This window comes from Scyliorhinus torazame, chromosome 2 (assembly GCF_047496885.1).
Source record: "Scyliorhinus torazame isolate Kashiwa2021f chromosome 2, sScyTor2.1, whole genome shotgun sequence".
Taxonomy (NCBI): domain Eukaryota; kingdom Metazoa; phylum Chordata; class Chondrichthyes; order Carcharhiniformes; family Scyliorhinidae; genus Scyliorhinus; species Scyliorhinus torazame.
In genome coordinates, this window is record NC_092708.1 from 109,807,936 (window position 1) to 109,831,998 (window position 24,063).

At 51.1% G+C, this 24,063-nt stretch overlaps 1 protein-coding gene across 8 annotated transcripts in view; it reads right to left on the reverse strand.

The window, feature by feature from the left end:
- LOC140390359 (formin-like protein 2) overlaps positions 1 to 24,063 on the reverse strand; it is a 378,101-nt gene that overhangs the window by 19,050 nt on the left and 334,988 nt on the right. For all 8 annotated transcript variants that reach the window (XR_011934621.1, XM_072475506.1, XM_072475489.1 and 5 more), the window contains 7 exons: positions 22,629 to 22,863; positions 21,345 to 21,413; positions 18,504 to 18,584; positions 18,239 to 18,368; positions 16,668 to 16,831; positions 8,198 to 8,299; positions 6,539 to 6,637 (listed from right to left, as the gene is read on the reverse strand). Coding sequence is in view for 7 of the 8 variants with exons in the window: in XM_072475506.1 (XP_072331607.1) it covers positions 6,539 to 6,637; positions 8,198 to 8,299; positions 16,668 to 16,831; positions 18,239 to 18,368; positions 18,504 to 18,584; positions 21,345 to 21,413; positions 22,629 to 22,863 (880 nt within the window). In the remaining variant the exon portion in view is untranslated. The remainder of the gene's footprint in view (positions 1 to 6,538; positions 6,638 to 8,197; positions 8,300 to 16,667; positions 16,832 to 18,238; positions 18,369 to 18,503; positions 18,585 to 21,344; positions 21,414 to 22,628; positions 22,864 to 24,063) is intronic.

The window sequence follows — 24,063 nt, forward strand, 5'->3', positions numbered from 1 at the left end:
GGGGGGGGAGGGGGGGAATATGTTCTGCTGATGGGGAAGGGACTGTTGCTGAGGGACAGAAAGGAGGTCGGGGGTGGAGGCTGCCTGGGGGCAGGCCGGTGGAGGCGTGTGAGACTGGTCCAAGAATGATGATGGCTGATCATCGAAGGGGGAGGGGGCGATGAGTCCCCCTACTAGGCTGATCACCTGGAATGTAAGATGGCTAAATGGGCCGGTTAAGAGGGCACGCGTGTTTGCGCGTCTGAGGGGACTGAAGGCGGACATGGTAATGCTACAGGGGACACACCTTAGAGTAGTCTATCAGGTCAAATTAAGGAAGGTATGGGTCAGACAGGTTTTTCACTCGGGGCTGGACTCGAAGACGAGAGGGGTCGCGATCCTGATTAATAAGCGAGTGGTGTTGTAGTCGGGAAGAATAGTTGCGGATGTGGGAGGCCGGTACATTACGGTCAGTGGGAAACTGGAGGGAGTGCAGGTGGTGCTAGTAAATGTGTGTGCGCCAAATTGGGATGATGTGAAGTTTATAAAGAGGATGCTGGGGAAGATACCGGACCTAGATTTGCATAAGTTGGTCATGGGAGGGGACTTTAATGCAGTTATTGACCCTGGTTTAGACCGGTCGAGCTCAAAGACGGGCAGGGTGCCAGCAATGGCATTGGAGCTAAAGGGGTTAATGGAACCGATTGGGGGGGGGGGGGGGGTGGACCCATGGAGATTTGGGCAGCCGAGGGTGAAGGAGTTTTACTTCTAATGGCATGTGAGTAAAGTGTACTTCCGGACTGACTTCTTTATTTTGAACAGGGCTCGACTGACGGGGGTGGTAGACACGGGGTATTCGGCGATCACAATCTCGGATCATGCCCCGCACTGGGTTGACCTACAGGTTGGCAAGGAAAGTAGCCAGCACCCGCACTGGAGGCTGGACGTGGGACTTTTAGCTGATGAGGAGGTCTGCGGGCGGCTGAGGAAATGTATTCAGAACTACCTGAAAGACAACGACATGGGTGAAGTTTCGGCGGCGGTGGTCTGGGAGGCATTGAAGGCGGTGGTTAGAGGGGAGCTGATCTCGATACGGGCCAACAGGGAGAAGGTAGACAGAGCAGAGACGAACCGACATTAAAGGAGATATTGCAGGAGATATGCAGAGACCCCAGAGGCAGGGCTTTTAAGGGAACGACGGAGGCTACAGGCAGAGTTTGGCTTGTTAACTACAGGGAGGGCGGTAGAGCAGCTGAGGAAGGCTATAGGGCGATCTATGAGCATGGGGAGAAAGCCAGCAGAATGCTTGCACAGCAGCTTAGAAAGAAGGAGGCAGCCAGGGGGGTAGGGAAAGTAAAGGATGGGGACGGGAGCCTGTTTGGGGACTCATCAGGGGTGAATAAGGCATTCAAGGAGTTTTACAGTAGGCTGTATGGGTCGGAACCCCCAGGGGGGCCGGAGGAGGTGAGGCACTTCTGAGGGGAGCTGAATTTCCCGAAGGTGGACGGGGGGTTAGTAGAAGGGCTGGGAGCCCCGACCAGGTTGGAAGAGATAGCGGAGGGTCTGAAGGCCATGCAGTCGGGTAAAGCCCGGGGCCAGACGGGTACCCAGTGGAGTTCTATTAAAAGTTCTCTGGGATATTGGGGCCGCTGTTGATGAGGACATTCAATGAGGCAAGGGAGTGTAGGGTGCTTCCCCCGACGATGTCACAGGCCACAATCTCATTGATCCTGAAGCGGGACAAGGACGTGGAGCTGTGTGGGTCCTATAGGCCGATATCCCTATTGAATGTGGACGCCAATCTGCTGGCCAAAATCTTGTCCTCTAAGATTGAGGATTGTGTCCCGGACGTTATTGGGCAGGACCAGACGGGGTTTTTTAAGGGAAGGCAATCGGTGGCGAATGTAAGATGGTTGTTAAATGTGATCATGATGCCCCCGGAAGGTAGGGAGGTGGAGGTAGTGGTCGCAATGGACGCAGAGAAGACTTTTGATCGGGTAGAATGGGAATATCTGTAGGAGGTACTGAGACGGTTCGGATTTGGGCGGGGCTTTATTGACTGGGTCAGGTTGTTGTATCAGGCTCCTGTTGCGAGCGCACGGACAAATAGGACAACACCGGACTATTTTAGGCTGCATCGGGTGACAAGACAGGGATGCTCCCTTTCCCCACTGTCGTTCACGTTAGCCTTGGAGCCACTGGCAATTGCGCTGAGATCCTCAAGGGGCTTGAAGGTGCTGGTCCGGGGGGGGGAGGGGAGTGGAACACAGAGTCTCGTTTTACGCAGACGACCTGCTCCTGTATGTATCGGACTCTTTCGAGGGGATGGAAGAAATTATGAGAATTCTGGTGGAATTCGGCCGGTTTTCGGGGTATAAACTTAATATGGGGAAAGGTGTGACGTTTGCGGTCCAGGCAAGGGGGCAGGAGAGGCGACTGGGGGAACTGCCGTTTAGAGTGTTTGGGGGAAGCTTTCGGTACCTAGGCATCCAGGTGGCATGGGAATGGGATGGCTGCACAAGCTTAATTTGGCCCGACTAGTGGACCAAATGAAGGACGATTTTCAGAGATGGGACCCGCTTCCGTTTTCACTAGCTGGGTGCAGACAGTGAAAATGACGGTCCTCCCGAGATTCCTGTTTGTGTTTCAGTGTCTCCCCATCTTTATTCCGCGGTCCTTTTTTAAACGGGTCAATAAGATAATCACAGGCTTTGTATGGGCAGGTAAGACCCCGCGAGTAAAAAAGGGGATGCTTGAGCAGAGCCGGGGGGAGGGCGGGCTGGCGCTGCCGAACATCAGTAATTACTATTGGGCGGCGAACATAGCCATGATCAGGAAGTGGGTGGTGGGGGGAGGGTCGGTATGGGAGCATGTGGAGGTGGCCTCATGCAAGGGCGCTAGCTTGGGGGCGTTGATAACAGCGCCTTTGCCGTTCCCGCCGGCACGGTACTCCACCAGCCCCGTGGTGGTGGCGGCACTGAGGGTCTGGGAGCAAAGGAGGAGGCACGTGGGAGCAGAGGGAGCATCAGTGTGGTCTCCAATCTGTAATAATCACCGGTTTGCCCCGGGAAGGATGGATAGAGGGTTTTGGAGATGGCAGAGAGCAGGGATTGAGAGGATGGGCGATACGTATATAGAGCAGAGCTTTCCTAGACGGAGGGAGCTGGAGGGGAAATTTGGATTGGTGAGGGGAAACAAATTTAGATACCTGCAAGTGCAGGACTTCCTACGCAGGCAGGTGTCAACTTTCCCGCTCCTACCACCAAGGAGGATACAGGACAGGGTAGCTTCTAGAGTGTGGGTGGGAGAAGGGAGGGTCTCTGACATTTACAAGGAACTCATTGGGTCGGAGGAGACGCAGACTGAGGGGCTGAAGTGCAAGCGAGAAGAGGAGTTGGGAGGAGAGATAGAAGATGGTCTCTGGGCAGAAGCGTTGAGTAGAGTCAATGCGTCCACAACATGTGCCAGGCTCAGCCTGATACAATTCAAGGTCATTCACCGGGCTCACATGAGTGGCCCAGATGAGCAGGTTCTTTGGGGTAGAAGATAGGTGCGCAAGGTGTGCGGGAGGGCCAGCGAACCATGTCCATATGTTCTGAGCATGCCCGAAGCTTAGGGGATTCTGGCAGGGGTTTGTGGATGTCAAGTCCAAAGTGTTGGAAACAAGGATGGCGCTGAGTCCAGAGGTGGCGATTTTCGGGGTGTCGGAAGATCCGGGATTCCAGGAGGAGAAAGAGGCAGATGTTCTGGCCTTTGCTTCCCTGGTAGCCCGGAGACGGATATTATTAGCTTGGACGGACTCAAAGCCCCGAAGTCGGAGACCTGGCTGACTGACATGGCTAGCTTTCTCTGTTTGGAGAAAATCAAGTTTGCCTTGAGAGGGTCAATGTTAGGGTTCGTCCGGAGGTGGCAGCCGTTCATCAACTTCTTTAGGGAAAATTAACCGACAGCAGTAGGGGGTGGTGGGGGGCTGGGGGTTAGCTTTGTTTAGAATAGGGGGTTAGTAAAGGTGGGACCTATAAGGGAGGAAGACGGCTTTTGCACTATGTTTATAAATTCATGTACATTGTTTAATTTGTTGTTGTAGAACCATAAATACCTCAATAAAATGTTTTTTTTTTAAATCACACCACAGCAGCTCGAGTACTTAAATTCAATTAGTTGAATAAATTTGGAATAAAAACTTAATATCAGAATTGCTTCTCAGCCTTTTGGCTAAGATCATGCTTCAGATCAAGCCCAAGATGAGGTGCAATGCCTTTTCTTGTTAGCTTGGATCTTGTATGTCTCTCTTGTGGAGACCATGGGCGAAAATCTCTGTTATCGGCGCGACGTCGGCCGACCGGCGCCCAAAACGGCGCAAACCAGTCCGGCATCGCACCGCCCCAAAAGTGCGGAATCCTCCGCATCTTGAGGGGCCGAGCCCTAACCTTGAGGGGCTAGGCCCGCGCCGGACTGATTTCTGCCAGCTGGCGGGAAAGGCCTTTGGTGCTCCGCCAGCTGGCGCGGAAATGACATTGCCGGGCGGCGCATGCACGGGAGCGTCAGCGGCCGCTCACGGCATCCCCGCGCATGCGCAGTGGAGGGAGTCTCTTCCTCCTCCGCAATGGTGGAGACCATGGCGAAGGCGGAAGGAAAAGAGTGCCCCCACGGCACAGGCCCACCCGCGGATCGGTGGGCCCCGATCGCGGGCCAGGCCACCCCGGGGCCAGATCGCCCCAGGACCCCGGAGCCTGCCCGCGCCGCCTTGTCCCGCCGGTAAGAGAGGTGGTTTAATCCACGCCGGCGGGACAGGCATTCTAGCAGCGGGACTTCGGCCCATCCAGGCCAGAGAATCGCCGGGGGCGGCCTGCCAACCGGCGCGGCGCGATTCCCGCCCCCGCCGAATCTCCGGTGCCGGAGAATTCGGCAACCGGCGGGGGCTGGATTCACGCCAGCCCCCGGCGATTCTCCAACCCAGCGGGGGGTCGGAGAATCTCGCCCCATAGATTGGCTTCAATTTGAATTTGAATTATTTTTTGGAGCAAGCAATGAGGTGGATTCAGGGTTTGCCCTGTCCACTCTGCGCATTGGCTTTGTAAATTTAAGGATGGGATAAAAAAAATGAATACCAGTGATGATGGCCACAAAACACATTTGTCACTAAAAATTCACCTGGTTTACGAATGGCCTTTCTCAAGTAACTGTCTGACCTGGGTCATTCTCACAGAATCATAAAGTACAACCAATGTCCCCATTCCTCCATCACCATCCCTGGGTATGTCCTGTCCCATCACCGGAGATCAGATATAGTCGGGAGGAAATGGCCCTGGGAGTCCTCAAGATTAACACTTGTGTGGCATGACTGACTCAAGGCCCCATGAAGTCTCATTGCATGAGGTCACAGATCAGTAAGGAAACTACCTGCTGCTCATCACCTACTGCCCATCCCTCAGCTGATGAATCAGTACTCCTTCACCATTTTCAAATGCAGTGTAGCACAGAAACATGTGCACTAGCTGGCAAACTCAATAGTCAGGAGGTGCTGTTAACCATGCTAACAAAGTCCTGATGGACATAGCTGCCAAACTGGGCCTGCAACAGGTGGTCAGAGAACTAACGTGAGGGTAAATCCTACTTGACCTTGTTCTCATTGATCTACCTGTCGCAGATGCATCTGTCCATGGCATTATTGGTTGGAGTGACCGCCACAGTCCTTGTGGAGATAAAATCCCGTGTTCTCGCTGAAGATAGGGTCCACTGCTGGACTTTTAACTGGACCAACCATATTAATACTGAAGCTACAAGAACAGGAACAGATCAGAGGCTGGATAGACTGGAATGAGTGATTTTCCTCTAGACTTGCCAATGCTTTTCCATTATAGAATCATAGAATCCCTACAGTGCAGAAGCAGGCTATTTGGTCCATCGAGTCTACACCGACCCTCTGAAAGAGCACCATAGCTAGGCCTACTCCCCCACCCTATCCCTGCAACCTCACGTAACCAATGGAAACTAAGAGGCAATTTTAGCATGGCCAATTCACCTAACTTAACTGGCACATGTCGCAAGTGTGATGGAATCCTCTCCACTTGCGTGGATAAGTGCAGCTCCAACAACACTGAAGAAGCTCAACACCATCCAGGTAAAAAGCAGCCCGCTTGATTGGCACGCCATCCACCACCTTCAACATTCACTGCCTCCACCACTGCCAACTGTGGCAGCAGTGTGTATCAACTGCAAGATGCACTGCAGCAACTCATCAAGGCTCCTTCGACAGCACCTCCCAAACCCACTAGGACATTTGCAAGTTCCGCTCCAAGTCATACACCATCCTGACTTGGAAACATATCACCTTTCCTTCACTGCCGCTAGGTCAAAATTCTGGATCTCCCTCCGTAACTGCACTGTGTGTGTACCTAAACTACATGGACGGCAGCGGTTGAAGAAGGCATCACCACCACCTTCTCAAGGGCAATTCGGCACAGGCATCAAATTTTGGCTTATTCAATGATGCCTTCTTCCAATGATCAAATAAAAGACAAATTTTGAATCACATCTTCAGCCAATATCAATTTACCTTTTCATCCTGCTGTTCCAACATGGCTTCCTGTTCGAGGATTTTATTCAACAGTGCCTGTTCCTGTTTCTTCCTCAGCTCATTGTCCTGATCTGCTTGCTATTAAAAAAGATACACAACTTGACACTTTGTGACCAGGGGCCAGGCTTGAACCCGTGCTAATCAGTGCACCACCGTGATGCCCCATGAATTGATATACTCATTTGAGACTAAAAATTGCAGAGTTACAAAGTGATGTATTTAATCATACATTTAAAAAACAGTTTTTAAATTCTCCGCCCAACCCCCCCCCCCCCCCCGAAAATCGACATACTCGTGGAGTAAGCCGCGCTGAATATTCATCGCCTCATGCCAATGCCTGAGGCCCACCCCGCAATGCTCCGTTCCAGATTGGCCGAATTCCCAATGGCGTGGGACTCTTGTGGTCCCAGCCGTCCAGGAACCTCGCGAGGCGGCTGCAAACTCAGTCCGGGGCCACCACAGTCGGGGAAGGGGCGATTGGCCGAGAGGGGGGGGGGGCTACATTCGAGGCTGAGGGCACTGTGGGTGGGTGGTCCGGGGCACTACTTTGCGGGTCCAGGCTGAGTCCGCCATGGAGCACGGAACGGCCACTGCAGGCCGTGCGTAGGCGCGGCCTCTGACCCGAAAGTGCTGGGGGCCATATCGGCAGTGAGAGCCTCCCTACTGGCTCTCTGCTAGCCCCCAGCAAAACGGTGAATCTGTGGCCTTTTGACGCCAGTTTTCCTGGCGTAAAATACCACAGTTTTCATGACGGCGTGGGGACTTGGTCCCAAAAACAGAGAATCCAGCCCATAATGTTGCAACTCCAACCCTTTGTGAAATACTCTTCACTAGAGAGAAGGCCGGGTGTGTACTGTTTGGGTGGGTGAGGTGCTGTTTGACTCGGGGAGGGGGTTGGTGGACTTGGGGAATCTCTGGGGGGCGTGATCCATGTGAGGCTCGGTCGATGTCTTTAAAATAGTTAGGCTGTAGTTAGAAGTGCCTTTTTTCCTTCTAACTCTTTAAGAGTAACTTTGAGTGTAAAATGGGCAGAACCATCCAAAGTTAGCAATTGAATCGCTTCATTGGGTGCTTCCCAGCCCAGTGCAATTGTTCAGGCGAAGTTAGCCCCACTGGACAATTCGTTGGTAAACCCTTATATGGGAACTTCCAAGAGGGATGCTCCAGCACATCATTGGTGTACACCTCCCCCTTCCACCCCACACAATCCGATGCTGGGGGACCAGGAAGTTATGGCCCATTGTTTCAAGTTTAATAGCTCTTGTTCTGAAGAAGAGTCATTTGACTCAAAACATTAGCTCTGTTCCTCTCTCCACAGATATTAGTAGACCTGCTTGAGGTTTTCCAATATTTTCTGTTTTCACACATGTCAAAGACTCATACCTACAATCCACATCAAGAGCGAGATTCAACGGTGCCCCAGTCACATGTTTCTGGCTAGCGTGCCTTTCGCTGGTGGCGGAATTCTATCTTCCCTCCGGTGTCAATGGGATTTCCCATTGTAACCACCCCCACACCGCCATAAAACCCTCTGGCGGGAATACACTGCCAGCGGGAAAAGTGAATCGCAATGACTGGAGAATACCGGCCCAAATCTGGCTGAATGTTTTGCATACTGGACACGTGAAAGGCTCTTACCCTATATGACTTCACAAATCTCACAATTACAGGGAAGAAGACTGATGGTGGGGTTGTCTTTGTGTTCTCTCCAAAGTATTTAACCACCTCATCAAAGGCATCCTGAGAATCATATAAAATGGGAAACATTAAGACTAAAACAGCAAAAGCTCGAAAAATGTATGATAAAGTTCGAAGAAAAATCATGTGACTCAAAATTAGTGTAATTAAATACTAATGACGACTTACTGATATACTCAACATTTTAATAACCCAAACATTTTATCCCATTTCTTTTACCCAAGACTCTTTAATGTGCAGAGACGCAGTTATCGTTCATTGCAGTTATCAACATTATACTGGTTCAATGTTGTGTTTGAAGGATAAATGACAGGACAATGGGGCTGGTTTAGGGGCTGGTTTAGCACAGTGGGCTAAATAGCTGGCTTGTAATGCAGAACAAGACCAGCAGCACGGGTTCAATTCCCGTATCGGCCTGCCCGAACAGGCGCCAGAATGTGGTGACATGGGGCTTTTCAGAGTAACTTCATTGAAGCCTACTTGTGACAATAAGTGATTATTATTATTAACTGAAAACCAATGTGTTAACTAGTCCATTTTTATATCTCCAGCCTAAATATGTTTCACAAATGCCATTATTAAACTACACGAGTTTTGCTTCCATACATACATATATGTAACGTATCTCAAATAATCTGAAATAAAGAAATAAGAATAAAAATGGAGTGCAGGAAAGAACCTAAGAATTTACATCAAAACTGTTAAATTAAAGGTTATTTTCACAGCTCATCTTCAACTAGGCATTCAGGAGGGCATTCGATGATTATTCAAATAGAAACAATGAGCAGGGGGAAAGGGAGGGGAATGGCCAAATGGCCTCCTTCTGTGCCGTAGCTATTCTGTGCTTCTGTGATATTTTGTGATAATCACATAAATGCTAGAGAAAATTACAGTAAACTATTCAAACAGCTGTGTAATGAATACCAAGGCTACGTTTAAATCAGAATTATATCATTAAATGTCATCTTTATTTTTTCATGTGACATAAATTAGGAATATTATATATTGTTTGGTTCACATTTATTTTTTATGTTTTTCTCCATTTAAAATCTCAGCTTTGGCTCACGAATCAGAAGATCAGAGGTTCAGAATTCTAGTGGAAGTCCTGCATTGTTAAAGGTGGCATCTTTCTGATGAGATGTTAAACCAAGGCCTCATCTGTCCTCTTGGGTGGCTCTTAACGATCCTGTGGCACTATTTGAAAAGCAGGGACATTTTCCCATTGTCCTGGCATTTATCCCTCAAACACAATTGGATCAGATTATCCAGAAATTTCTCTCATTTCTGTTTGTGTGACTTTAACTGTCTAAATTGGTTGCTACTTAAGTCTTCTTCCAAACACCGACTCCACTTCAAGTCCTTCACTTGGCTGGAAAATGCATTAGGGAAAACCCAAGGATGAAATTTATAAATACAAATTTGTTCATATCTGTATGCAGATTAAGTATAATCAAGTTACTTTATGTTGTTTTGTTTGAATGTATATCTCAGTTCCCAATGTTTTTTAACATCAAACGTCAATGTGACTGGATATACCCAAATCCTACTTGCCTTCAAATGGCAGAAATCTCCAAATGCCCACACTTCCCTCGTTCATTGAATTCTGAATTAATAGTCACTGCAAAACATCAGTATCATAGAATCATGGAATCTCTACTGTGCACATGCAGGCCATTCGGCCCATCAAGAGTATACACCGACCCTTCAAAAGACCACCCTACCTACGCTCAATCCCCTGCCCTATCTCTGTAACCCCACCCAACCTTTGGGCACTAAAGGGCAATTCAGCATGGCCAATGCGTGCATATCTTTGGACTGTGGGAGGAAACCAGAGAACCCGGAGGAAACCCACGCGGATAGGGGGAGAACAAACGGCACACAGTCACCCAAGGCCGAATCGAATCCAGGTCCCCGGCACTGTTATGCAGCAGTGCTAACCACTGTGCCAACTTGTCACCCTTCAAATGTTATTGATCTTACTGATGCTCCTCAGTGTGATGAATCAGAATCTAACACTATATGTTTTTATAAAAATATATCCCTATTCCTATTTTTTATTTTTAAACTGGACCTTCTGGCTGAACAAAGACCATTAAGATGGCTGACCCTCTGTCTGTGAGTTATCATCTGAGACTCTCCGGAACAGAAGAATTCACTTCTTAGTTTCAGGAATGTCACATCTCGTTATGTCTAAAGTGTTTCTACCAAACCACCTGGGAACGGCACAGCCCAACCTCAAAGGGAGATCTGGAAGTCTGTCTGCTTTTGACAAATCAGACTTGCGAAGGAGTCTGTGAGCCTACAGAGAAATGATGCCTTCCCAAACACCAGACCCTCATCAAATAGCACCTCTCTCAACCCATAATGGCTGAGATGTTATCAGCCTGGAATACAAAGTCAATTTACCGGCACTGGATGAATCTGCTTTGTTGAAGACATTGTGGAGAGGTACGGTCACACACAGTGCGCTCGGACTCTGGTGTGTTGAACAGGTTAAAATTGCCTTCCTGAGCTGCAAGCTCCAGTCTGGTGTTTAACACCTGACTGACAGGCCAGACTGAAGCAAGCCCAGGCCAAACTGGACAATTGGTCCCTCCTTCTAACCTGACTCTGTTGGAAATGTTGTACCAGCGTGTACAAAACTCATTCATCGCTGCATCTCTACTTCTTTCTGTGATGACAACACGACCGGAAATCCAGCTTTTATAGCACCGGTTTTCAGCCCACTGATCTCCATGAAATAATTCTTCATTGGGCTTTGATTCTGGGGCCCAGATGAACTAATATTTATTTTCCCTGCGGTCTCTGGACTGTAAAACCACTTTTTCTCTGTTCCTTCCTGTACTGTTCAAGTGCAGAGAGGGACATTGTGGACCCTCCTTTTCACGGTTTTTGAATGGCTGCAATAAACTAACCTTCTGAGTTAATCCTACCTCGATGTGGGATGATTAGTAGAAATCAGGGGCGTCATTCTCCGACCCCCCGCCGGGTCGGAGAATGGCCGTTGGCCGCCGTGAATCCCGCCCCCGCCGAAGTCTCCGGTACCGGAGATTGGGCGGGTGCGGGAATCGGGCCGCGCCGGTTGGCGGGACCCCCCGCTCAATTCTCCGGCCCGAATGGGCCGAAGTCCCGCCCAGAAATTGCCTGTCCCGCCGGCGTAAATCAAAGCTGGTATTTACCGGCGGGACCAGGCGGCGCGGGCGGGCTCCGGGGTCCTGGGGGGGGCGCGGGGCGATCTGACCCCGGGGGGTGCCCCCACGGTGGCCTGGCCCGCGATCGGGGCCCACCGATCCGCGGGCGGGCCTGTGCCGTGGGGGCACTCTTTCCCTTCCGCCTCCGCCACGGTCTCCACCATGGCGGAGGAGGAAGTGACTCTCCCCACTGCGCATGCGCGGGAAACTGTCGGCGGCCGCTGCCGCTCCCGCGCATGCGCCGCATTTCCGCGCCAGCTGGCGGGGCAACAAACGCCATTTCCGCCAGCTGGCGGGGCAACAAACGCCATTTCCGCCAGCTGGCGGGGCGGAAATCCCTCCGGCGTTGGCCTAGCTCCTCAATGTTGGGGCTCGGCCCCCAAAGATGCGGAGCATTCCGCACCTTTGGGCCGGCGCGATGCCCGTCTGATTGGCGCCGTTTTTGGCGCCAGTCGGCGGACATCGCGCCGTTGGGGGAGAATTTTGCCCCCTATCACACAAAAACCAAGAGGTTGGGAAATATGTCACTGGACTAGTATTCCAGAGATCCAGGACCCGGCTCTGGGGACCTGGGTTCGAATCCCGCCATGGCAGATGGTGAAAATATGGCTGAAAAATGAAACCTTAACTAACCACAGATATCTTTTGATGCACAGAGCCATCTGGTGTTTGTAAAGGAAGTTACAGTTTCAATGAAAGGGCCTGTTTGATCTAAACTGGTCATGTGTCAGTTCTAACTCATCTCCACTGGCTCCTCGAGGGATTGCTGAAGATTGTTGAGATTTATTTTCACCACTGTGTATTTTCTTTTACAGAAAGTATTGCCAATTTTGAATGCAGGGCTGTGGGTGAGGGGCTGAATCCCATTCATGAGGTTGAATATACAGTAGAATTGGGTGTGAGCTCAAGTAGCACAAATTTTACAGAGATGGCAGAGGTCCTGGCGTGTAAAGTCTCAGGTTAGAGAGGTGGGGGTGATCCTGCTTTGGAGAGGGGTGCCACCCACAACTGCAGCATTTTGCCAATTAAGTGTTGGCTGCAATTTGAATGTCAAGAGAAGGTTAGCATGGGCAGTAAAGAAATCATCTGCTGGCCTGGATACAGAAGTTGAAATCTCAGTCTGACCTTGATGACAGCATCCAGCAACTAATTATATTTGCCAGCAATAGTACGCTTTTCCAACAGTGCCAGGATTGCTTCCTATAACAATCCATTATCTTGCTATTAGAATTCTACATATAGAATTGTGGGGCAAAGGCAGAAGAAAGGTTATGTTTGGGCTGATTTCCCAAATGTACCCCCTCAGACAGCAGATCCTGGAAATAAGAAGACCTCTTGATTTTCTATCCCTTTAAGTTGACAGATGATGATACAGGTGTTCGGAGTCCATGCATTCCTGGAAAATGCCCTTGAGTGGGGAAATCAGCTTACACAGAATCACAGAATTGTCACAGTGCAGAAGGAGACCATTTAGTTCATCATGTCTGCACTGACTCCCTGAATGAGCAATTCCCTCTGGGATCCTATTGGCTGGGGACAACTGCTAACCCCATGTCTCTTGAGGAATACGGGGCGCGATTCTCCGCTCCCGCACCGGTTGGGAGAATCGCCTGGGTCGCCATATTTTCCCGCGACGCCGGTCCGACACCCTCCCGCGATTCTCCCAAGCGGCGAGAACGGCCCCGTCGAGTTCCGCACGGCGCAGGCCGGAGAATCGCCCGAGACACCCAAAATGGCGATTCTCCAGCATCCCTGCTATTCTCACGCCCGGATGGGCCGAGCGGCCAGCTCAAAATGGCGGGTTCTCCCTGGCGCCATCCACACCTGGACGCTGCCGGCAGGAACAGCGTGGGAACGCTGGGGGGGCGGCCTGCGCGGGGGCGGGGGGGGGGGGGGTGGGGGGGATCCTGCACCGGGGGGGGGGGGGGCCTGAAATGGGGTCTGGCCCGCGATCGGTGCCCACCGATCGTCGGTCCGTCCTCTCTGAAGGAGGACCTCCTTTCTTCCGCAGCCCCACAAGATCCGTCTGACATCTTCTTGCGGGGCGGACTCGGAGAGGACGGCAACCACGCATGCGCGGGTGACGGCAGTTATGCATCGCCGGCCGAGTCATGTATGCGGCACCGCCTTGACGCGGCTCCAAGGTCTGGTGCGCGTAAATAACGCGCCGCCGCTCCTAGCCCATTATCGGGCCCTGAATCGGTCGAATAGGGGCCGTTCGCACCGTCGTGAACCTCAACGGCGTTCACGACGGTGCAAACACTCTGCCTCCATTTCGGAGAATCCCGCCCATGAGCTCCCCCAGTGAGGGGGACGAGGCAATCATGGGCCTTTAAGCTGTAAAAATAGAGTTGGTCAGTGTGGTACCGGCTGAAGAGATAAAACCAGTAGTGAACTGCTGGAGCTGTGAAAACATTGTTGTAAATAAAAGTTACTTTCTGTTAGACTCTACAAATCCGCGCTGGACTCTTCGTGACCTTCACAAAATCCTCATTGACTTTCTTCTACCTCTGCCCCACAACACTACGCATTCTTCCTTTTCAGATAACAGTTTAATTCTCTCCGTGAAGATAGACACAAAAGTAATTGTTTAGTATCTCTACCATTTCCTTGTACTCCATTAGAAATTCTCCTGTCTCTGCCTGAGGTGGGTGTTTCAATGAACAGTTAAGTGTGGAGATAGCAACAGAATAAAGCACTAGCAACATGTCAGCTATTCAAACACTTTCAGCCGGTGGCACTCAGAGCCACAAATCTTGGGCTGGATTCTCCGATCCCCGACGCCAAAATCGCATTCGGCGCTGAGTCCCGCCCCGCTGTGCTCCGTCCCCGACCAGCTGAATTCCCGATGGCGTGGGACACTTGTGGTCTCACCCGACGGGAACCCAGCGTGGCGGCTGCGGACTCAGTTTAGCGCCGACACAGTCGGCTGAAGGCTGATCCACGGGCAGGGGTGGACAGATTCGGGGCTGGGGGCACTGTGGAGGGGCGGTCTGGGGCGAACGAGCCGGTCGAAGGGGGGACTATTTCGCAGGCCGGGTCTGCGAGTGGCATCCGCCATGAAGCACGGCGCAGCCGCTGCAGGCCGCCGCCTTGCGCATGCGCAGCCACGGACCCAGCAATTCACCAGGTCGTATCGGCAGCTAGAGCTGGGAGCTCCATGCTGCCTGGCTGCTAGTCCCCCACCCCGGAATGGAGAATCGGTGGTTGCTTCACGACGATTTTTCCGTCGTTAAACGCCACAATTTTCATTCCAGCATGGGGACTTAGTCTCCAGAATGGAGAATCCAGCTCCTTGGGTGAAATTCTCCGGTATCGGCGTGATGTCCGCCGACCGGCGGCAAAAACGGCGTAAATCAGTCCCGCGTCGCGCCGCCCCAAAGGCGCGGAATCCTCCGCATCTTGAGGGGCCGAGCCCTAACTTTGTGGGCCTAGGCCTGCGCCGGACTGATTTCCGCCCCGCCAGCTGGCGGGAAAGCCTTTGGTGCCTTTTGGCGCAGAAATGACATTGCCGGGTGGTGCATGCGCGGGAGCGTTAGCGGCCGCTCACGGCATCCCCGCGCATGTGCAGTGGAGGGGGTCTATTCCGCCTCCGCCATGGTGAAGACCATGGCGAAGGCGGAAGGAAAAGAGTGCCCCCACGGCACAGGCCCGCCTGCGGATCGGTGGGCCCCGATCTCCGGCCAAGCCACCGTGGGGTCACCCCCCCGGGCCAAATCGCCCCGCGCCCCCCCCAGGACCCCGGAGCCCGCCCGCGCCGCCTTGTCCCGCCGGTAAGAGAGGTGGTTTAATCCACGCCGGCGGGACAGGCATTCCAGCAGCGGGACTTCGGCTCATCCGGGCTGGAGAATCGCCGGGTGGTGGGGGGGGAGGCGCAGAGCGATTCCCGCCCCCGCCGAATCTCCAGTGCCAGAGAATTCGGCAACCGGCGGGGGCGGGATTCACGCCAGCCCCCGGCGATTCTCCGACCCGGCGGGGGGTCGGAGAATCTCGCCCAAGGGGTTGTGTTGTCTGTGATACGATGGGCTGGATTTGTCCGGTCTGCTAGTCGTGTGTTTCTCGACATTGCGGGATTCTACCTACCCGCTGATTGTCAATGGGATTTCTCATTGTAACCACCCCATGCTGCGAAACCCGCTGGCGAGGGTGCGCTGCTGGCGAGAAAATTGAATCGCAATGACCGGAGAATTCCGGCTTATGTATCACACACCAATGCTCATGGGTGCGGGAATCACAAGTACAGAAAATCAGTGCAGGAGCTGCGCTCTAGTTTCCATTTGAATTTAAAGAGAAGTGAGTCAAGGGGTGAAATCCGCCCAAAACGGCGCCAATCAGACGGGCATCGCGCCGCCCCAAAGGTGCGGAGGGGGGCCGAGCCCCAACATTGAGGGGCTAGGCCGACGGCGGAGAGATTTCCGCCCCGCCAGCTGGCGGAAACGGCCTTTGTTGCCCGCCAGCTGGCGCGGAAATGACATGTCGGGGCGGCGCATGCGCGGGAGCGTCAGCGGCCACTGACAGTTTCCCACGCATGCGCAGTGGGGCGAGTCTCTTCCGCCTCCGCCATGGTGGAGACCGTGGCGGAGGCGGAAGGGAAAGAGTGTCCCCACGGCACAGGCCCGCCCGCGGATCGGTGGGCCCCGATCGCGGGCCAGGCCACCGTGGGGGCACCCCCCGGGGCCAGATCACCCCGCGCCCCCCCCCAGGACCCCGGAGCCCGCCCATGCCGCCTTGTCCCGCCGGTAAATAGGTACTCTAATTTACGCCGGCGGGACAGGCAATTTATCGGCGGGACTTAGGCCCATCCGGGCCGGAGAATCGAGCGGGGGGCCCGTCAACCGGCGCGGCCTGATTCCCGCCCCCACCCAATCTCCGGCACCGGACACTTCGGCAACCGGCGGGGGCGGGATTCACGGCGGCCAACGGGTCGGAGAATGACGCCCAAGGTTTTGATTCAAATTGTAGAAGAACGGCAAAAAGAAACTTTCGGCTTAAATGGGTCCGCGGGATCGCATTGGAAGTTTAAATCCTTCAGTTAATTCTGTCAGCTGGCATCAACAAGTGGAAATATTAATGGCCGGCATGTGTGCAGTTTAAATATCAGAATTAGGAAACGTTTGGCAATCCTGGAAATTCTATGTTACTGTTATTTTTCTCAAGAATCTCAAACATTTCTGAACCAGCTTTGTTCAGTGGGAGTAATTACTGGAAAGAATTCTTGCCTGTGATATTTTTGCATCATCCTGCAGCTTTTTCAGTTTTCCTTCATTGGCATTAAGAAAGTCTTTTAGCACAACATTATGCTCATGCATGGTGTACTCCCTCTTTGTAAGGTCCATGCCTCTTTGTAGCTCTTTAACATCCAGTAAGACATTCTCTAGGGACACTAGGTAAAACATCAAAATCAGAATAAATCATCAATACCTCAAATGTTATGAATACAATCAAATGCTGATTAAACACATACATTTGCTACAAATTGTGACGCTTGGATCAAAATTTCATAGTATTACAGAATAAAATTAATTGTTTCAAAACTTTGTTGCACAACTCGGATGTTCGCGCTATCTGTCAATTAAACAATTAGCTTTTTAAAAACAACAGTATTACAGTGGGCGAAATTCTACGGAAACGGCGCAATGTCCGCCGACTGGCGCCCAAAACGACGCAAATCAGACGGGCATCGCGCCGCCCCAAAGGTGCGGAATGCTCCGCATCTTTGGGGGCCGAGCCCCAACCTTGAGGGGCTAGGTCGGCGCAGGACGAATTTCCGCACCGCCAGCTGGCGGAAAAGGCCTTTGGTGCCCCGCCAGCTGGCGCGGAAATGACATCTCCGGGCGGCGCATGCGCGGGAGCGTCAGCGGCCGCTGACAGCTTCCCACGCATGCGCAGTGGAGGGAGTCTCTTCTGCCTCCGCCATGGTGGAGCCCGTGGCGGAGGCGGAAGGGAAAGAGTGCCCCCACGGCACAGGCCCGCCCGTGGATCGGTGGGCCTCGATCGCGGGCCAGGCCACCGTGGGGGCACCCCCCGGGGTCAGATCGCCCCGCCCCCCCCCCCCAGGACCCCGGAGCCCGCCCACGCCGCCTGGTCCCGCCGGTAAATACCAGGTTTGATTTACGTCGGCGGGACAGGCAATTCCTGGGCGGGACTTCGGCCCATTCGGGCCGGAGAATCCAGCGGGGGGTCCCGCCAACCGGCGTGGCCGGATTCCCGTCCCCGCCCAATCTCCGGGAGCGGAGACTTCGGCGGGGGCGGGGGCGGGATTCACGGCGGCCAACGGCCATTCTCCGACCCGGCGGGGGGTCGGAGAATGACGCCCCACGCCAGCCCCCGGCGATTCTCCGACCCGGCGGGGGGTCGGAGAATTTCGCCCAGTATCTTTCTTGGCAAAGTTCCAAATAAAAAATATTGAATTTTCTCCAAATTTAACCTGGTCTCGTTTGGGTCCAATTTATGTCTGATTGTTCATAATAAAACAAATCTAAAATTCTGCTGAAGAAAAATATATATTTTTTTAAATCAACAATTAAAGTGACTTTAAGAATCCTTGCTGATACATAATTTCCTCTCTGGCATGCAATTAGCATGCCACCTCTGCATCCCACAATATAATGGGTCTTCAACTTTCTTTAAACGTTTAATACATTCTGACATGTACAGTGGTCAGTTCAACACCACTACTGGTGAAACTCTGGGAACAGTTCCCTTTTCTACCTACTCTGCTACAGATACCAACAGAACAAATAAAACCCTTCTCCAGGTTTAGCAACATTTTCTTAAAGCGAAATGTTACCTGCAGCTGCTTTCTCCACATAGTGGATTTCATTGTAGAAGAGGGATACATCAGGATACTTCTCTTTAATGACATTTGCAATGTAATGTAACAAGGTCTGTTTGCGATCTGTTGACTTTGTATCTAAAAGCTATTAAAGGAAATGTAGAAAATAATTAGTCTTAAGTAATTTAATATATCGATTAATTTTGCGTACACTTAAAGTTTCAATGCATTTTTATGTATAAAGTCGCACATTTGCTAGTTTATAATGTAGATCTCTTACCAAGTCTAAACTCTGCAGTTTAAATCCATACACTGCTCCCCTCTTGCTGCTGTTCATGTAATTGCCAAGTGCCAAAATTATCTGCAGATGGACAGAAAATTTAAATTAATAACTACTGACAGACTTGGATAAATTGTAAACTTGTGTGATATATTGCAACGACTTGCTGGTGATATTATTGGGAATTAACACTTCAGCAGTACATCTAGTGATAGGTACCATTTCATCCAATCTACACTCAGTTAGCGACAAATGGATTTTATTTTAATGTTCTATAATTTTAACACTATTTACAGCTGCTATTCAATTTTTATTGTCTTTAACTGTCCAAATTCACACAATCCTATAACACAGCAGGGTTCTTCAGCTGCTGAAATCTTATTATTATTTATGAAACCAATAACAGGGCTTTGAGTGCTGCAAGATTCTAGCCTTTAAAAATCACTTCCAAATAAATCTAAATCAATGAATCTCTCACTACCGGTGAACACTAGTGTTCTTGAATAATCAATAATAGATTTCCCTTGACATTGTTCCATAGAACCATAGAATAGAATTAGAACTACAGAATTCCTACAGTGCAGATGGAGGCTATTCGGCCCATCGATACCCACTCCCCGCCCTATCCCTGTAACCCCACCTACCCTGCACATCTTTGGACACTAAGGGGCAATTCAGCATGGCCAATCCACCAAACTGCAAATCGTTGGACTGTAGGAGGAAACCAGAACACCTGGAGGAAACCCATGCAGACACGGGAAGAACATGCAAACTCCGCAAAGACAGTCACCCAAGGCTGGAATTGAAGCCGGTTCATAGAATTATAGCATTTACAGTGCAGGAGGCCATTCGGCCCATCAAGTCTTCACCAGCCCTTGGAAAGAGCACCTTAACGTAAGCCCACGCCGCCAACCTATCCCTGTAACCCAGTAACCCCACCTAACCTTTTGGACACTAAGAGGCAATGTAGCATGGCCAATCCACCTAACTTGCACATCTTTGGACTGTGGGAGGAAACCGGAGCACCCGGAGGAAACCGACTCAGACATGGGGAGAAAGTGCAAACTCCACACAGTCTAGACAGTCACCAGAGGCTGAAATTGAATCCGGGACCCTGAAGCTGTGAGGCAGCAGTGCTAACCACTGCGCCACCGTGCCGCCCGTTCATGGTGAGTCAGCAAATATGTCATAATAATCTTTATTGTCACAAGTAAGCTTACATTAACACTGCAATGAAGTTACTGTGAAAATCCCCTAGACGCCACATTCCGGCGCCTGTTTGGGTACACAGAGGGAGAATTCAGAATGTCCAAATTACCTAACAGCACGTCTTTCGGGACTTGTGGGAGGAAACCGGAGCACCCGGAGGAAACCCACGCAGACACAGGGAGAATGTGCAGACTCCACACAGACGGTGACCCAAGCCGGGAATCAAACCTGGGACCCTGCAGCTGTGAAGCAACAGTGCTACCCACTGTGCTACCATGCCGCCTTGTTCGAGGTTTGAAGGGGCTGTGGCGACAATCACTGAAATAAGCAGAGAATGGCTATAGCTAGATCTTTAGATTAACTGCAGAAATTTGAGTCAATCAAAAACTATGAAAGATTATTGAATATATTTAAAATGCACTGCTTGGAGCAAAGCCTTTAATACACCATTATAAAGCCTCCCATTACTTTCATGAGCAGTTTGGCCTTGGAGGAAACTAATGTTCAGCTGCAATAGTGCAGCAATGTTAAAACTGACTGGTCTTTCTCTTTAAAGTCACTGCTTTCAGAGAAGTAATTAGTTTTATGCTACGATTAATGTTTGGCAACTACTTGTAAATTCTACCTTGTGGAAGGGGAGGAACAAGTGTGAGAAGCCAGGCTATCATGGTCAGAAAATAAAATGGCGCATCTCCGGCCGGCACATGCGCGGGAGCGTTAGCGGCCGCTGACGGCATTCCCGCACATGCGCATTGGAGGGAGTCTCTTCCGCCTCCGCCATGGTGGAGACCGTGGCGAAGGCGGAAGGAAAAGAGTGCCCCCACGGCACAGGCCCGCCCGCGGATCGGTGGGCCCCGATCGCGGGCCAGGCCACCGTGGGGGCACCCCCCGGGGCCAGATCGCCCCGCGCCCCCCCCAGGACCCCGAAGCCCGCCCGCGCCGCCTTGTCCCGCCGGCAAGGTAGGTGGTTTAATCTACGCCGCGGGACAGGCATTTTAGCAGTGGGACTTCGGCCCATCCGGGCCGGAGAATCGCGGGGGGGGGGTGCGCCAGCCGGTGGCCCACCGATCTGCGGGCAGACCTGTGTTGTAGGGGCACTCTTTCCCTCCGCGCCGGCCGCTGTAACGGTCCACCATGGCCAGCGCAGAGAGGAACTCCCCTGCGCATGCGCTGGGATCACGCCGGAACACGCTGGCGCTCCCGCGCGTGCGCCAACTTGCGCCGGCCGGCGGAGGCCCTTCAGCGCCAGTTGGTGCACCGCCAACCCCGCCGCTGCCGGCTGGCGCGGCGACAACCCCGCTGGCACCGCCTAGGCCCTGAAGGTGCGGAGGATTCCGCAGCTTCTGGGCGGTCCGACGCCGGAGTGGTTCACGCCACTCCTCATCACGCCACGCCCCGTCCTGTTGGATATCGGAGAATCCCGGCCCTTAATTGTTATAAATCAGCACAATTCAAACTCACCATTAGCAACACTGAGACAGATCTGTTAACAAAATATATACTTTTTTTATATACAAATATATATATATTTTGAACAATGGTTAGAAACGACCCCATTTGCAGCAATATTGTTGTTCTATTTATGTTCAGGGTGTATTCGTACTGCCAGACATTAAGATAATTGCTACTTACCTCCAGTATTTTCTTCAATTTTTGAGATGATTTTATTGATACAGATGCTGCTATTATAGCATGGAGTTGCTGAATGAAAAACGAATGTTAATAATTGGCCCAGGTTGAGGAAATGAACTGCATTCTTGTTAATTCTCTGAACAATTTAGATTAACATGTGAATATCCCAGAGATACTGTGGATAAACTACAATTGCAGACATCTCATTTTGATTAGCATTTCGTACGTACAGACCTTTAGAATATTTACCTATACAATATCCCCTAATTAACAATCCAAAAAATATACATACATTTTGCAACAATATCTAGCAACTTTTAATTTGAAATGTTCACTTTCGCTCCATAGCTGACAGAGAGGCTAAGTTATGTAGATCACAAATGCCTAATGAGTGTCAGGATGGGAAATTGCATGATCAGGAGTTTTTTAACATTTATTCCCTCAAGGGATGTGGTCTTCACTGGCCAGGTCAGCATTTATTGCCCATCCCTAACTGCCCTTGAGAAAGGCGGTAGTGAGCTGCCTTCTTGAACCACAGCAGTCGATGTGGTGTAGGTACATCCACAGTGCTGTTAAGAAGGGCAATGTGGAATCGTGTTGAGACTATAGGAGGTGGTCCATGGACAAGATGAGCTCAGAGAGGACATGAGGGGAGTTCAAAGAGAAACTAGGCCCGGGATTCTCCATTGCAAGTCTGCCCCACTACCTCTGCTAGCAAAGATGGAATATTTGGTGCAGGATTCTCTACTCCCGCCGCTTGTCAATAGCATTTCCCATTGAAGACACGCCATGCTGCCGGAAAACCCACAGGTGGGGTGCGCTGCCGGTGAGAACAGAGAATTCTGCCACCAGTGAACAGCCGGAGAATTCCGGCCAAGTGGCAAATGTGGGTTGGCTGTTAGAGAAGGGAGGTAGAACATTGAGGGAAACATGACTTGATCGTCAACAGAAATGGGTGGAGAAGAGGCAGCTGAACTGATGGGCATAATACGAGTGATAAAATCATCACTAGTTTCCTTGCATTTGTTGTGGAAGATGGGAGTGGGCTGAGGACAAGGGTTTAAGGAGAGGACTGGTAGTGGAGGAAAAAGCCTTTTGTTATCTTTGTATTCCAGTTTGTACAGAGGCGAGCACTGATTGCTATGGTGCAGCCAAGTCTGTCGATGACTGATTCAAGCAGTTATGTACCATATATGTTTACGTCTGCATCTCTTGGGCTTAATGGACCAAAGGTAAATCTTCGAACCAATTCAAATTTAGATTGTAACGGTGACAAGTACTTACTGGTGTCAACATCTGAACACTCTCTGTAAAGTTTCCAATGAATGCCATAATGGTCATTCTCTGCATCAGTCTTTCAACCTTACTGAACTGCACCATGAATCTGTCTTCATCTGTTAGATTCTCCAGTGGCTTCCGCTCTCTTTCATACTGTCGCAGAACCTTAACTTCATTTTCTGTTGGCAAAAACCTCATCAGGCACTCAACAAAGTCCACGGGTAATGTTTTTAGGTCAAACCTAATAAAAGCCAAAAAAAATTAGTTCTAACATAAATTATGGCTGATACATATTCACTTTCAGTAGAAATATACTACTAATGCTCACAGTATACAATGCCATAATCATTAAAAAGCCACTTTATTAAACATTGGGGACGATTTTGAGCCCGTGAGATCGGTGGCGAGGCAGAAAATACCACGAGAATTGGGAAACGCAATTCTTACAAGAGAGATCGCGGGCGAGATTCTCTGTCGGCGTCATTCTGCGATTTGCCAGCGCCCGGGGGTTTCCCGACGCCGTGGGGCTGCCCCAAAGTGGGAAACCCATTGACTGGCTGGCGTAACGGAGAATCCCGCCAGCGGGACGGGGCAGAAAAGTGGCGTGGCGGGGCGGAGAATCCAGCGTCGCAATTCCCGATTTTCCCCATCCCTCGCAGGTGACGTCATGAGGTTCACACCCTTCATTTTAATAGATTTTAATTAATTTAAATATTAATAGTGGGTCCCCATCACATGATTTCCCCCTCACTAAATATTCATACCTCATCGACGTCACGTGACGTCGGTGAGGTTCAGAACAGGTTCGCCCAGACATAAAACAGTCAAACAGATCAGTCAAACAATGTCCCAATCCTCTCCTAAGGACATTGATTCCTTCCTGGGATGTTTCTCACAACTACTCACTGCATGAACCTGTTGGGCCACTGTAAGTGCCGATTTATAGGGCAGGATTCTTCCAATGGCGGACTGCTCCTCCACCCAAAGAGTCGGAGGAGAACACATTCCCATTGACCACAGCAGTCCTTCGGCCGTTTAACCCTCCAAGTGACATTAATTGGCTGGAGATGGGACTTCCACCCTCAATCTGGCAGAAATCCTGCCTCAGATAGCTGCTGGTCAATCAGGTTGGCTGACAACTCTGAGGTTCAAGCAGCGCGAATGGTTGTGGGAAAAGGCCAATGATTATGTGGGGCCCACCCCACGTAAAAGTGCAGATAGGTTGGGTGAAGGGCAGGAGGGAGGCCACCAAGGGTATTTTACAGGCAGCACACCCGCCAGCAGAGAACCATAAAATTCTGCCCATTGACTAAATTGTACAATTACCAGCTCGGTTGCATGCGGGCTGGAAACATACGGACAAGTGAAAATTGAGCAAAACAGGATAACCTCTTCTCTCCTCTCAAAACAAAGGTTGGAAAATGCTAGCGGAACAAGGTTT